Here is a 15,481-nt window from a genome sequence, read left to right as displayed (position 1 = left end):
TTTTCCATATTGGTGCTTATTTTTGGTCAATGATTTATATTGGTGATTAACCGAGACACTGGTGTCCAAACTTCCTTATTGGCAGTGCTCTGGGGTTGGGTGCTCTGGGGTTGGTTCAGATGCCTTTTTTTTTTTCTTTAGGTAAATCCTCCTTTATCCCCAATCTTAGCTTTGTGCTCCCCTCCCACTCTGATCTCCATCCCTGTCATTTAATCATTTATTGCATTAGTATGTACTTACTGGGGACCTGCTGTATTCTTGACCCCAGGGGTTGCGTGATGAGCAAAACCCAGTGTGTGGTCAGTGCTCTTGTGGAACTTCCTATCTGGAAGTGGGAGAGGCAGGCATTTATCAGGTGAGCCATCAGATAAATGGGACGTGGCGGCTGTGGCACAGGCATGGGGAAGGATGGGGTGACTTGACCCCGTTCTTATGGGCAAGAGCCTTTCACAGGTGTAGGTTCCTTGAAGGCAAAGTGGCCTCTTTATGCCCTCCTGATTCTGGCATGTTACTTGTGCTTTCATAGGTGCCATCTGTTGTCTGACTAGAGGGTGACTGACCAGCTTCCGTAGGTTTCCTCCTCCCCCACCACCACCCACCCAATTATTGCTGGTACAATGGCAGCAGTGTGGAAGAAAAGGTTAATTATTAACTACTCCCAGGTTGGTTAATAAAGACTCTTTACTGCCTCCTTTGGCAGTATCCCTAGATATTACATCCCTATATATTTGGGAGGACAGGGTCATTAAACATCCTCGTTCTGTAGACCTCTCTCTAGCTGATGATGCTTGGTTCACATTGTCCCCTACACTTGTGCTTTTCGGTGTTGACTTTCATAGCCTAAGGTATTTTTTTCTTTAGATGAACCTCAGCTAATGTAAAAAAAGAAGAAAACAGGGCAGCCTGGGTGGCTCAGCGGTTTAGCGCCGCCTTCAGCCCGGGGCATGATCCTGGAGACCTGGGATCGAGTCCCACATCGGGCTCCCTGCATGGGACTTGCTTCTCTCTCTGCCTGTGTCTCTGCCTTTCTCTCTCTGTGTCTCTCATGAATAAATAAATAAAATCTTAAAAAGAAGAAAACAAAGAACTGATGGCTAGAAAGTATTTATCCACCACGTTAGAGAATCTTGCTGAGAAAGTGGTCCAAAAACCGTTCTTTCTGTTGGGCACCACTGCCCTGTCGGGGGACAGAGCCATGTCCCCTGGTGGGGTCACGTTGTGGGAGGCATCTCCTTTGCTTCTTTTCACTGGGTCATCTTTTCCTTTTCTGTTTTCACTTTATGTTGATGATCCCAGTGTCCTACTGGATTATAGGGATGTGACTTCTCCTGTCCCTGCTAGTGACTCACTCCACAAACATTGAGCTGCCTGGGAAAGAAACAGAAAACATGAATGCCATTGGTTCTTATTCTCAGCAACTCCATCATCTGGTTGGAGCCATGACCGAAATGATAGAATAGAAGGCAGACAGGACATAAGCCAGCAGCGAAGAAGCCCAAGTCAGGGGCTGTGGATGTTGAGGGAAAGGAGAGAGGCTTCTTCCATCTAGAAGGCTCCTGAAGGACAAGGCATCGGCAAGGTGGGCAGAATCAGACGCGCAGAGATGGGTGAGAGCAATACAGAGCATGAGAGCAGTTGTGAGTGCAGGTGCGGAGCGCAGAAAGATCAAGGTGTTAACAGGGAAGCTTCTGGTCATCTAATGGGGCCATGGGCTGAGTTAGGGTTGGTTTGAGAGGGTGTGCAGGACTGCAAGGTTACAGCTACAGCATCAGCACCTATTTGATGCTGCTTTGTTCTAGCAGTCAAGAGAAGTTTGGGTTTTCTTTCTGATTCTCTCTCTCTTTTTTTTTTTTAACATGGTTAAAAGATGTGGGGAATGCCCGGCAAAGAGAGGGCCATTGTGGGTGAGTTAGAGCCCCTGCCCTGCTCCTGGGCTGTTCAACCCTCCCCCTGCATGGTTTGCCTCTGAACTGGGCTGCAGCCAGGAAGAGGAGGTTCCATTTGTTACTTCTTCCCTTTGTGGCTCCCCGCCTCCATTCAATTACAAAGTGGCTCTTACACGGTGAAAGCCCAGTGTCTCTGGGCTACAATTTCTAGCCACAGACCCTACATTTGCTGGGCCTCAAACATGACCTTGAGGCCACATCCCATCACACACCCAGCCCACAACAACGTTAACCAGCCTTCTGTCTAGGCAAGGCAAGCCCAGCGCAAACCCCACGCCTTTCCGTCGGTGTCTCACTCTCCTCTGCCCCCTTAGCGGGAGAGGTCACTGCAGTTGGGATGCCGGAGGAGAGGTGGTGGCTCACTTTCAACTGCGCTACATTCTCACAAGAAAGCAAGGATAAGATCCACGCTGGATGGCAGTGCCTGGGGAGGGTCCGGGTTTAAAAGTGGCAAGTCAGGCTTTGTCTGTCTTTTGCTGCTGCGTCCTGCCTGTGGGAACACCAGGGGCCACCACAGCTGCAGAGCCTCAGGTCCCAGGAAGCAACAGGGTGTGTGTTTCCAAAGCAGGCTCATGCCACCGACAAGCTGCGGTATCATGACACCTAGTGCTGAAGTGTGGCATTGCCACTCAGCTCTATAAGCTATTCCACGTATTGATGGAGAAGATGACCTGCAGATGCTCGAGCGCAGAATCTGCAAACTCACGGGCTCAGAAAGGAGGTGTGCAGTGGCCACGGGAGCTTAAGGGTCAGCAGGTGGAATCTTTGTGTAGGATTCCGGATCCCTGCTTCTGTGTGTAAGGAAATGTTCGTCTTCCATCCAGAATGGCCTCCCAGCCACCCCCCACCCAATAAAATCCAGTCTCATCACCTTAGTTAGTGATACGCATAGTGAAGTATTAGGAAAAGTGTTTTCCTACCTGTGACCCCCACAGCAACACAGAATGCAACAATAGCAGTAAAATAAGACACCTTGGTGGATGGGCAGAGGAATGGAAAGACGTGTCAGAGCAAGTCTAGACAATGTGCATGATAGAATCCAGGAGGTGGGTATGTGGTGCACACTTGTGAAATTCTTTCTATAAAGAAACTTCTGTGTGTCTGAAACTTTTCATGATAAAATGTTGGAGAAAATGTCATCTGTTCTCAAAGGCCTAGATATGACGTTCCAGTACTTTGGGGAGGAAGGTTCTAGACTTCCTGAATTACTTGTGTCAGATTACCCATGCATGTTATCAGACCCTCTTTCATGGCGGTGGTCGTGGTGGGACCTGTGGTGCGGATTTGCCCTTTTGACTCTTGTGTTGGGGGCAGCCCGGGTGGGTCAGCGGTTTAGCGCTGCCTTCAGCCCAGGGCGTGATCCTGGAGACCCAGGATCGAGTCCCACGTCGGGCTCCCTGCATGGAGCCTGCTTCTCCCTCTGCCTGTGTCTCTGCCTCTCTCTCTCTCTCTCTCTCTCTCTCTCTCTCTCTCTCTCATGAATAAATAAATAAAATTAAAAAAAAAAAAGAAACCTCTTGTGTTGGGCAGTGGCCTCCGTGTAGGCAGGTAGGCTGCCTTCTGTTTATATCCTCAGTGCACCAGACAGGCATGATATAAGGTACAAAGGAGATGGGCCCCACTTGACAGTAGGATTAACTTAGGAATGCCGAGCTTAACTTTGCACTTACCTTTCTTGAATGTTTGTAATGTAAGGTTTTCTTGGATCTAGCACCACTCTGTATTATTATTATTTTTTTTTTAAGATTTTATTTATTTTTAGGGAGAATGCATGAGAGCACAAGTAGGGGGAGGAGGGGCAGAGGGAGAGAGAGAATCTCAAGCCAATTTTGCTGAGTGCGGAGCCAGATATGAGGCTCGATCTCAAAACCCCGCGATCACAACCTGAGCCAAAAACCAAGAGTTGGATGCTTAATGAAACTGAGCCACCCAGGTACCCCTGAGTGTGTTTGTGTGTATAGAAGAGAGAGAGAAATTAAGGTTAACATTTCTAATACCCAGCACTGTGATCGTGGCTATAAAACAAGAATATGCTGTGTGGAGCCAAGGCCGGCTGGCAGTTATGTCATTGTGCCCCAAGCTCCCAGGCCTTGGTAAAGGAATTCTGCACACTGGGACCGCAGTTCAAATCCAGGGCTCTGGACTGTATGGATCCACCCCCATTTGGAGAGCCGTGCTGTAGAAATACATATAAATCAGACTCAGGATGTTCTATCAAGGTCACTGACAAAAATCTGTTCAGAACCTAGTTGATTTCCCCAAAATATGTACAACCCCAGGTACCAAAAAGATATTCCTAAATCATTTGGACTGTCATACTTGTTTCCATAATGGCATATTTTAATTCTGGGAAGATTTAGAATTGGAAATAGAAGACATTAATAGAATCAGAGCCATAGTGTTAATATTTGACTTAGAGGATCTACACATATTGATGTTTCAAGTGATTATTTAAAATGATTTGGCCCACTCAACAGGTCAGCCTGTTTTTCCAAATTAAAATGTGCAATGAAATGATTGATTTAGACTTTATTTTTGAGAGGGTTAAAGTCTTACTAGATTCATAAGCAGTATTAGAGCGTTTAAGATAATTTATTAGGTTTTTAAGAGTTTAAAGAAAGGTTTTAGAAGTTAGGTCAAACAGTTCTAATACTTAAAAGAATTAAATATATTCTAAATTAAATATGTAATTTAAAATGTGTAAAGGAGTTTAATTGCTTTGTAAAATGAACCAAACATTATTTGAATGGCCCTTTGAAAGCAATTATAGAGGCGCCTTGGTGGCTCAGTTGATTAAGCGTCTGACTCTTGGTTTCAGCTCAGGTTGTGATCTCAAGGTTGTGAGATGGAAGGCCGCATCTGGCTCTGTGCTCAGTGTGGGGTCTGCTTGAGATTCTCTCTCTCCCTTTGCCCCTCCCCTGCTCCTACACACACACACACACACACACACACACTCTCTCTCTCTCTCTCTCTCTCTCGCTTAATCAATCAATCAATCAATCAGTCTTTAAGGGGAAAAATCAAAAAAGGAATGCCTGGGTGGCTCAGTGGTTGAGCATCTGCCTTCAGCTCAGATCATGATCCTAGGGTCCTGGATTTGGGTCCTGCATCGGGCTCCCAGTAAGGAGCCTGCTTCTCCCTCTGCCTGTGTCTGTGTGTCTCTCATGAACAAATAAATAAAATCTTTAAAAAAAAAAAGTGATTATAAAAGTTATAGGATATATAAATTGAGCTTCAAACTTGAGGTTGAACTAAGGTGTCTGTTTGTTTTTTAAATAAATGAATAAAATATGCATTTTTAAAAAACCAGGTAAACCCAATAGTGTTTCTATATACAAAGCTGTCCTTGTGGTGGTTAAAAAATTCACATGAAATTAATTGATTAACAAACACTGTTAGGTCAATGCTCAGAGTTAGTTGAATTTGAATTTAATATCTGAATCAGCAGTATTCCTTATGGAGGCAAGAAACACCCAGAAACTTCCCATTAATTCCCCTTCATGGCTTCAAACATGTTATAGAAGAAAGAACACAGGGTTTTGAAAGGTGATCTTGTTTATGTTAAGAATGGGGACAGGAGAGTCCTGACACATTTCGGTGAAATGGTGGCTATGACGTCGTGCTCGGCACATGGTAACTGCTCACTGAGGGCCTGTTGTAGACATCATAATTTTTAGAAGTGCTACAATCAGAGTTTGAGTTGACATTGTTGAACTCCAACGGTGCCATTTGCATGGACTCCAGGGTGTGTACAGTCAAATGTGGCTGTCCTGGATGGTGATCTCACCTCAACCAAATGCTGTAAAAAATCAGTTAGAGAGGTTATGTCACGCAGATCACACAACCTCATCTGCTTTCACAGGGAAAACGTGTGGGGGCAGACGTTTTTGCCATCTGGACAAGTTTCGGATAAAATTGCATGTAATACGGAACCTTGGATTTATTTCGTTCTGGCCACTCAGCCCCAAACAGGACGCACAGTGAGGCCCTGCGCTGGAGGATGCTTGGCTTGTCTGCAGACATTGTCATTTTGGTCTGGCTTCTGGTAATGAGGCACTCCTGGCCGGGCTCTGCTGTCAGCGAGCCTTTGAGACAAATTGCAAAATCTGTACAACCATCTGAGAGATGGAGAAGTAGACCCGATGACACTACAGGGGATATTGGTAGTTCTCAAAAGTTTGAAAGAGAATGCTTAGAGAAGCAATTCTTAAACCTGAATTTAGAGGCCCTTTTCCAGCGGTTAAAGGGTAAGTTCAGACAAGCAACAGGATCTGAGAGGATCCTGAGAAGCTAGAATGATAGGCTTAATCTGGTGGGTTGAAATGTAGAAATAAATGTAAGGCTGTGTATTTGGATCAGAAAAATCGCAACTATGCATGAAAAGACTGGACACAGAGGTAGGGATATATCTGAGGATATATCTGTCTAAGAAAAAGACCTCTAGGAGTTCAAATGACATAAATTGACAGTTCATTGTGGTTCCCCAAAATCCAGTGCGCTGTTAGGCTGCATCAACAGAGGTAGTGTACTTTAGGACAGGGGAGGCGGTAGACTTCTGCTGTGGACTTGTCCTAGGAAGAGCACCACTACAGGCCTGAGCTCCAGGCTAGGAAAGGAAGCTGGACAAAGGATGGTCACTGGATGGATATGGTAGTGTCTCAAAGCTGTCACAGGCAGCAGAGGCGGTTTGGCCTGGGTATAACTCCAGAGGACCGGAAAGCTATCATAAATATCTGAAAGCCAGTCATCTGCGTGGCCTTGTTCCTGTTAAGAGGAACCAGGAGAACCTGGGGATGAGAATTACAAGAAGCCCCAAATAAGAAGGGTCTTTTTTCTTCTTCTTCTTCTTTAATATGTTTTAAGGTAAAATGGACTGCTTCCTCAATTCTAGAAGTGCTTGGTTAGGCTTCTAAGAATTTAGACTTCTGGTGGTAGGAGCGGATGACCCAGAGGAACTTCCCAGCCCCAGGTTCCATGATCCTTTGCCTTCCTTCCATGGTGGCCCTGCCCTGTGTGCTCCTAACACAGGCTGCAGACAGAGCCATGAGGACAGGCCCGATCTAGGCAGTGCTCAGGAGCTTTAGAATCCTCAGATGAGGTTCCCATAAGGACTACTCATGGGTCGGTCCTCATCATGCTGCCAGAGGAGATCTGGCGGGGGTGGTCCCTCTCTTTCCCTTAGAGGCTGTGTTATTTCCTCAATTTGTTCTGTGTGCCCAGCATCGTGCTGGGTCCCAGGGAGGCTTTGGGGCTGAAGACCAAGCTCTTGCCATCTTTAGGTATGCAGCATGTCTGGCAAGTAAGATGGCCCAGACCAATCCTACAGCCAGCCCTGCACTTCCCTACATGAGTGGGCTCTTATTTCATGTAGTATTCATAACACACATCCCTACTTTGCTTCAGGGACATATTTTCCCGTGACGCTGTAGTTTTTCGAAGTCAGTCTGCGACCTCTCAGGCTGTCCCCTAGTGGGGTAGGGACGGGAGGTGTTTGTTTGTACTTTTAGGCATTTTCTTTCCTCTACAGGTTATAGAGCTTTGAGGAGATTAAGTCGTTTTGGTTTTTTTTTGGTTTTTTGGTTTTTGGTTTTTCTTTTTCACGAACATGATCTTGTGTATAGTTAGTTATTAGCATAGTGACCACCTTTAGGGAACGTCTGCTTTCACAGTTACCTCCATATTATGGTAGGGTTTCTGCACCCACAGCAGTCATCCTCCAGTGGCTCTGCTGACTGTAACCAGAGTGAACTAGAAATCTGGGTGAGGAGTGGGCATGAAAACTTAGATGGGAACAGAAACAGGCTTATGGACTCCCACACAAATCCTTGGGTTTGTTACCCATACACCCCTTTAGGTCGAAGCATGTAAAGAAACAAAAAAGGCACATTTCTTTCCTCAGTTGCTAATCATAGTTCGTAATTAAGTGCCCTTCATCCTCATTTTCCGTGGTAAATATTTTTGCAAACAATCATACCGTTTTATTTTTCTAGCATTAGTGAGTGTACAGCTCCAGCTTAAAAAAAGTCTTGACTCTCAATTCTTTTCTTAGCTTTCCCAGGCTGTTTTTCAGTTGATTCTTTTTTTTGTGCTTGTTTTGGTTTTTGTTGGCTTGCTTTTTTAAGGTAACCCATCTTATTGTAAATTCTTCTTTCTTTCAGGTAGGAATGAATTGATAGCCAGATACATCAAACTCAGGACAGGCAAGACGAGGACCAGAAAACAGGTAAAACAACTGGCCTGGACACTGTGCATGTCAGCGAATGGCCCCAACGAGGCATTTTGGCTGCAGTGGCTGTCTGTGCTTTGGCTCCTAGGAGCCCCCAATTTGAGTTCCCTGTAAGGACGTCAGTGGTGTAGGTGTTTTCAATTGGCTCAGTTTTCACTTGTTCATCATTTCAGTGACCCCTTACTGTGTGGTCTCCGGAGTTCTTTTTATACACATCTGGGAAAGTGTCACTCCGAAGGACAGTGTACACACTGCTCCTGTACCGTACTTTAATACTAACGTTTCTTTCCCAAACTGTGCATCTGTAAACAGTGCAAAAGCCGCAGGTGCAAATACACTTGGAAATCATGAAATTTTGAGATTTTGTGCATTGTACAATCCTGGTACAATTACACATTAGTCATGATTTCAATGAAAAAGTAACGCTAGCAGCCGTGAGTATTGGCCTGAATATAATACCGAATGATGTGCGTCCAGGGAACTGTTACTCCTTAAGCTATGGCTTTTTTGTCAGTAGCTGCTGTGACGGAAATGAAGCTACAACTTGGAATACCTTTGTGCAGAGTAGTGTCAGGAATATCCCTCTGCCCTTTGTCAGGGCTCTGGCTCTCCTGGTTCCTTCTGATGTAAAGCAGCCCCAATCTCTGACCCAGTGCAGAACTGGAATGGATGAGAAATTCGTATTTAACTACAAACAGAAAAAGAAAGGAAAAGGTGGGGGGGGGGAGAAAAATCAAACGAACCTCATGGGTGAGTTGTTAACAGAACAAAATTATTTTTTTATGTTGACCTATGCTGATCTATCTGGCATGGATTTTAAAAACTATCATCATAGCCAAAGGCAGACTCCACTGTGGTCTCCTTCGGTGTGAGCAGCAGATTCCAGTCCTCTGCTCAGTGATGAGTTGTTTTCATGAGTGTTTATGGCGGGGAGAGCTTTTCCCCAGGAATGTTACATGTGCCCCCGCCGGGAGCCTGGCTGCTGAGTCAGCACGGAGGGCCGTGGCCTCCTGCCAGCGCGCAGAGGCAGGGCATTGTTCAGTGGATGTTCCCCCAACAGTGGACACTGGCCCTCTGCAAGTCAGAGATTCACGCAAGAACAAAATTTTGGATGAAAACAAGTAAAAGCAGGAGCCAGAAGGAGGGACGAAGAGGATGAGGGAGTTCCTGCTTCTCCATATCTTATTTTTTAAATTATTATTTAAAGCAAATTGAAAAAAAAATTAATCATCGAAACTCAAAGATAAAAGGATCTTTTAGTACCATAAATAAATCCTGCTTTTATCGTCAGGAAAGTATTTGAAATGAAGTAACTGCCTCAGAGTTGCTGAACTTTTAAATTAGAAGGTTCTAAATTTTTGAAACAGACCGATCTCCTGCCCCACATAATTGAAAGCACTGGACCTGAGCTGTCCCACTGGTCTGTGAGCTCTGGTCATGTGCCCAACCCCTTCACTGGGGGGGGGCTCTTCTAAATTTAACCAAGTCCCACTGAAAGAGATGCAAATTTGTTTACCCAGTGGAATCATTGTGTTTCAGAAGCTGGGCTTGGCTTGGTTTCCACACCCCGGCATCCTGGGGATGTTTTTAGGCAGCAGTTGGTGATACCTCTCCAATGTGAATTTGTTGTTCAGCAAATCGTGTGGTTTTCAACCCAGATTTTTAACAGGATGGCTGGCTGGCTGTATTCACACTTTTCGCTTTGTAATAATATGCAAATCCACTTGGCACCCAGTCAATATCCAAAAGAGTGGAAGGATTAAAGATATTTATAAGGGCAAAAAAAAAAATGCTCTGCTAACTGGGTCTTTCCATTTCTCTTTGAGATCTAATTTACATGTCAGTATTATTTTAACATTTGCTACAGAATCCAGAGCTCTTAATGAGATCAGAATATAACCGACAGCTTCAGCTTTTTGATTCTGCAGAATGTGCTAATTTATGGATAGTCTCTTCTAAATTGAGAAGAAGGGGTTTTCCCTCCTGATACTGAGAAGCTATAAATATTTTCGTTTACCTCTAGCCCCACCTTTTAAAATTTCAAAAGAAAACAGCTCCACTCTCCCCGTCTCGATCCCGTGCCCATGATTTCTCCCTGGTGAGAAAACGAAGAGCAGCCTCACTTTCATCCTGAATCAAGTCACTGCAGTGATGACCCAGTCTGAAAAGCTTCGAGCAGCGCTGGGGGCTTGGTGTCTGGCTGGGACTGTGTATTCCTAACTGCAGAGCTTTGTTGAGATGCAAATAACCTCCCCCCCACCCCCCCACCCCACCCCAAAACCCTCCCAAGGAGTAGCGATTTTATATTTGATTTCCTTTTTTTTGTTTTGTTTTGTTTTGTTTTGTTTTGTTTCCCCTCATAAACCCGAACAATGTAGGTGTCTAGTCATATACAGGTCTTAGCAAGAAAGAAAGTTCGAGAAATTCAAGCCGCCATTAAGGTACGTCTGGCTTGCCCAGTTGTAGGGGGCTTTTCATCTCCATGGTTACAGGCTTTTCCTTTGTTTTCCTCCCTTTTCCCCTACCCTGCAGGTGTCTAGTCACATTCAGGTTCTTGCCAGAAGGAAATCTCGTGATTTTCATTCCAAGCTAAAGGTATGCGCTTTCCTGCTTTTTGGCTTGTGGTTGCTACGCATCTCACTTCCTGTTTTCCATGGTGACTGGTGAATGCCTGGTGCTGGGATTCTCGTAACCTAGTTTCCTCGCATGTGAGAGCTGTTTACATTTCTTTGTGTCTAATCTCTCTTTCTGTACTAGCCTCACATTAAGCTCAGAGTGTGTGTGTGTGTGCGCGCGTGTGTGAGTGAGTGTGTGTCCCTAATAACAATGCAAATGCAGCAGAGAGCTGGTCTTGATAACTTCAGCACAGAAAACTGATTTTTTTTTTTAACCTTCAAATGTCCACCAAACAGCCCTGGGCTAGGAGAGACAAAAAAAAAAAGAAAAAAGAAAAAGAAAAAAAGTCCAGAGACACAAAGTTTAGTGTAGAAATCATAAAATGAATACGTAAGTCAAATAAAATAAGAGTCACTTCTAGAGCAGTTATCATGAAATTCCTTCAAAAGAATATTTAGAAGTTATTTTGCACTTTTTGTGTATTTTAAAGAATACTTGTGGAACATATGTCTTTTCCATGTAATTGTTCACGTGTTCTTTCAACACGGAGAGTATTTTCTGCCAGATTTCTTCCAAGTTGCTCGATATTTTTTTTAAGTGTACGGCTCTGTTACTAAAAAAGAAATTTGAGGTGAGGCCTTAAAATGAAAAGATCTTAGAGATGGGAAAGCTCTTAATCAAATCCATGTTTGTAATTCCATTTATACTTGAGCTTACTTTGTTTTTTTTTATTACATGTGTCTCCTTTTCCAGTCTCTGAAAATACATTTCCCAGCAAAAACGGAGGCATTGACGTGTTTTAAGTGCAAGTCCTCCCTGTTTTCTCCCCTTCCAAAATTTGCAATAAGATGTATACGACCCTTTTTTTTCTTAATGCTCTCTATTTGAGAAATGCAGAGGGATTCTGGTTTGTACAGAAGAGCTTTACTTTATAATAAAAATGCATTATATTGTTGCCTTTCCCACATGCCTGCTTTTTTTGTTCCGTTCTTATTTTTCCCCCCATACATTAATGAAATTTGTTCTTGTACTAAACCTAAAGAACAAAGTATGATTTCACAGCACTGAATGGTGAACACTGGGATCCTTCCCAAAGTCCTCCAACTTTTTTTTTTTTAATGCAAACAAGGCTGGCTGTGGAGCAGGACTAGTGACCAGGAAGGAGCATTTGGTGGCCCTCTGCAGTGGGCAGCATGCTGGCTCGCTCGCACGTGTGGCTGATGGTGGCTGGCTTTTAGCTGCACTGGCTGAGCAGTAGAAAGATTAAGATAACTTCATAGACTCTGCTTTTTAACCAAAGTGCCGTCCTCTCTATGTGGATGTAACTACCCCAGTGTTCGCTCAAGTTCTGACTCTGTTTCTGGTTTCTCTGCGCTAACGAATTAATGATGTACAAAGAAGTTTACAGACCTCAATTTTGTGTTTCCACCTGCGATGTTATGAATTGCTCTATTTCTCTACCGTCCGTGTGGTTCCCACCGACTCACCAGGGCACACGGCCTGGGTCCAAAAGCACTGTGCGTGGTGAATAAAGAAAGCCCTCCTGTCCAGTAGGGATGCAGGAAATTCTCATTTGGGGATTTTAAGACTCTTCCTCAGTGGAAACAGTTTACCATTACTTTATACACGCGTGTACACACAGACACACAGTTGTATTTGTGTTTGTTCTTACAAAAGAAGAAAAGATGACATTCCCCCTCCTTTCAGCGCTGGCCCATTCCTTTGGGGCAGACACAAGGAGGAGGCGGAAACAGAGGCAGTAGGGTAGCAACCAGCTCAGCGTTTCAGCTCCAAGAACCACCTCCATCTTCTTGCAGTTACTTTCCTTCCTCCCAACCACATTATTCTTGGAAGAAGGGAGGCCTTTGTCCTTCCCATCAGCTAATACCAATTGAGTGCTCCGGGCATGGTGTTCATCACGGTGGGCAGTTAACAGTCAACCCCCTATTCACAAAGCTGGCCGTGGAAATGGGAATGTGAAATATAGGGCACTGTGGGATAAGTGTTAGCAGAAAGAGCCAAGAGCAAACGTGGAGGGAATCCCAGGGACGATCCGCCTGGTGAGGGTGCTGCTGCTTGGGAATGCAGAGATAGGAGGGAGCGAGCTGCAGAGCCTCTTGTATGTTCTCTCGGTTGAGCTCACTATGAAGTAAGTCCCATTATTCAGATTTTGAGGAATAACATTGAGGAAACCAGGGCTCCAGGCATTTAAGTGACATGCCCAAAGCCACCAGGCCCAGCACATATCACTTGTCAAGATTTGAACTCAGATCTTTCTGAATCCTAATCCACGGGCCTCTCCGGCGGGTTTGCATCCAGCGGAGGTAGGAGAATGTTTTCAAGCAGAAGGCCTTGTGTTGGCACACCATGTGTCCCTCCTCACATCCCTTGGAGTTAGGTGTGCAGCTCAGGGCGATGAGGTCCCAGCCACAGAGCTGCCATGTTGCACCTCAGAGGACGTTAGGACAGTCGAGGAGAAAGAGACTGGCTGTCGCCTGCCTGCAGAGATGTTGCCGCCTTCACCTCCCGTGGGCATTTGATGTTAGAGAGGGCTTCCTTAACCTTCCTGACCAGCCATCACCGGGAAGTGGTCTCAGAGGAGAGGTGGATCTCACCCGTTTACCCTGTCAGTCAGCTCTCGAGTCTAGCAGCACGTTTGCAGGAGGCAAGGATGAACCTCCTCGCTGAGATCGTTGTGGGGTCAGGGCGAGGGCCACATCATCTTGGTCCCCCACACTAGCTAATGAGGTAAAGTCTATGGAAGGTGGAAATCATCCCTGGAGACGAGGAGAGCTTCTGGGCGGGCGGTGAGGGTGGCAGGAAATACCCAGACTTAACAGAGAGGTTGTGCTCTGCTTGAGAAGATGTAGCAAGGCCTCCTGGAGAGAAGGTGGCTGTGGACTGGCCATTTAAGGCGCTCGGTCTGCCTATCTGTCTGCCTCAGCCTGCTGCTGGGCTTTTCCCCACTGGCTTAGAAGTCAAGGTTTTTATTCTCTGAGGTGGACAAAGACCTGTAGCCCTCCTTTGAAGCATGAAGCCAAGCTTCCTCTCTCTGTCCTCCTGGGAGTTTGAATAAGTGGTGTGCTCATACCTGGGGCTGCTGCCAGGTGCGGCTTCCATGTGTTGCCTATAATCCTTCCTCCTCCTTCCCTGGAGTAGAATTTTTGAGGCTGGTTGCTTTCCAGCCTTTTTTAAGCCACAAACTCATGTTTCAGATTGAAATCTTAGCTGAAACCTTTAATATATAAATGAGTAAATGCTTTTTTTTCTTTTTTTTTTTTTAAGATTTTATTTATTTATTCATGAGAGACAGAGAGAGAGAGAGAGAGAGGCAGAGACACTGGCAGAGAGAGAACCAGGCTCCCTGCAGGGAGCCCAATGTGGGACTTGATCCTGGGTGTCCAGGATCACACCCTGGGCCGAAGGCAGATGCTCAGCCACTGAGCCACCCAGGCGTCCCCACTTTTTTTCTTTTTAAAGATTGATTTATAAGAGGGAAAGAGCATGAGTGGGAGGGGCAGAGGGAGAGAGAATCTGAAGCTGACTCCAAGCTGAACGCAGAGCCTGACACAGGGCTTGATCTCACAACCCCAAGATGAGGACCTGAGCCAAAACCAAGAGACAGACACCTCACCGACTGCGCCACCCGACACCCCTAAATGACTAAATGCTGTTTTAATTCAAGCCCAAGCTCTTTTATCCTTCTCAGTGGCCTCTTTGGCTGTTCACTGAATAAGGTTTGCAAACCACCCTGCTTTAGGCAAAGGAAAAAGGAGGTGACTTCCCTCTCAGCTGCCCTTGCAGCCTTTACGGGACGGCTTATGTTCTGCATGCAGTCTACTTTCCATATTCCTCTCAGGTAGACAGACTCATGAAGAGAGTGGTCATTTCCATGTCATAGTTGAAAATGAGTCAACCTACCTATGAAATTCAGGCTCTTGAATAAGTTAAAATAAGTTCCAAAGATCAGCTTTATGCTTCTGCTAATTGCAGAAGTGGTTCTCAAAGTACTTGTTTGTGAGCCAGATCACCACGAAATGTGTGGACTTAATTTTAACTCTTTTTAAAAAGATTTTATTTATTTATTCATGAGAGAGAGAGAGAGAGGCAGAGACACAGGCAGAGGAGGAGCAGGCTCCATGCAGGGAGCCCGACATGGGACTCGATCCCGGGTCTCCAGGATCACGTCCTGGGCTGAAGGCGGCGCTAAAACCGCTGAGCCACTGGTGCTGCCCAATTTAAACTTTTTTATTTTTATTTTATTTTTATTTTTATTTTTTTAAAGATTTTATTTATTTATTCATGAGAGACAGGCAGAGACACAGGCAGAGGGAGAAGAAGGCTCCACGCAGGGAGCCCGATGTGGGACTCGATCCCGGGTCTCCAGGATCACGTCCTGGGCTGAAGGCGGTGCTTAACCGCTGAGCCACCGGGGCTGCCCAATTTTAACTTTTTAAAAAAAGATTTTACTTATTTATTTGAGAAAGCTGAGCAGGGAGCCCGACACGGCTCATTCCCAGGTCCCTGAGATCATGACCTGAGCCAAAGCCAGACGCTTAACCGACGGAGCCACCCAGATGCCCCTAATTTTAACTTTTATAACAGAATTTGTTTTAGTGGAAGCTTACGGTTTCCACAAAGGTTTGAACTTTATAAAACACAGAAATTAATTCGGTCCAGCAAACTTTTCAGT

General features: G+C 45.3%; 1 protein-coding gene across 8 annotated transcripts in view; it reads left to right on the top strand.

Moving 5' to 3' along the window:
- TEAD1 (TEA domain transcription factor 1) overlaps positions 1–15,481 on the top strand; it is a 268,997-nt gene that overhangs the window by 184,585 nt on the left and 68,931 nt on the right. For 3 of the 8 annotated variants that reach the window (XM_055317567.1, XM_055317562.1, XM_055317570.1), the window contains 2 exons: positions 8,105–8,169; positions 10,705–10,767. In XM_055317567.1, the coding sequence (XP_055173542.1) occupies positions 8,105–8,169; positions 10,705–10,767 (128 nt within the window). Of the gene's footprint in view, positions 1–8,104; positions 8,170–10,550; positions 10,614–10,704; positions 10,768–15,481 lie in introns of all 8 variants that reach the window. The other 5 variants (XM_055317566.1, XM_055317561.1, XM_055317568.1 and 2 more) reach the window with 3 other exon arrangements.

This window comes from Nyctereutes procyonoides, unplaced genomic scaffold (genome assembly GCF_905146905.1).
Source record: "Nyctereutes procyonoides isolate TBG_1078 unplaced genomic scaffold, NYPRO_anot_genome, whole genome shotgun sequence".
Lineage (NCBI taxonomy): Eukaryota > Metazoa > Chordata > Mammalia > Carnivora > Canidae > Nyctereutes > Nyctereutes procyonoides.
Note: the sequence above shows the minus strand (reverse complement) of the source record. Positions and strands in the feature narration are given on the sequence as shown.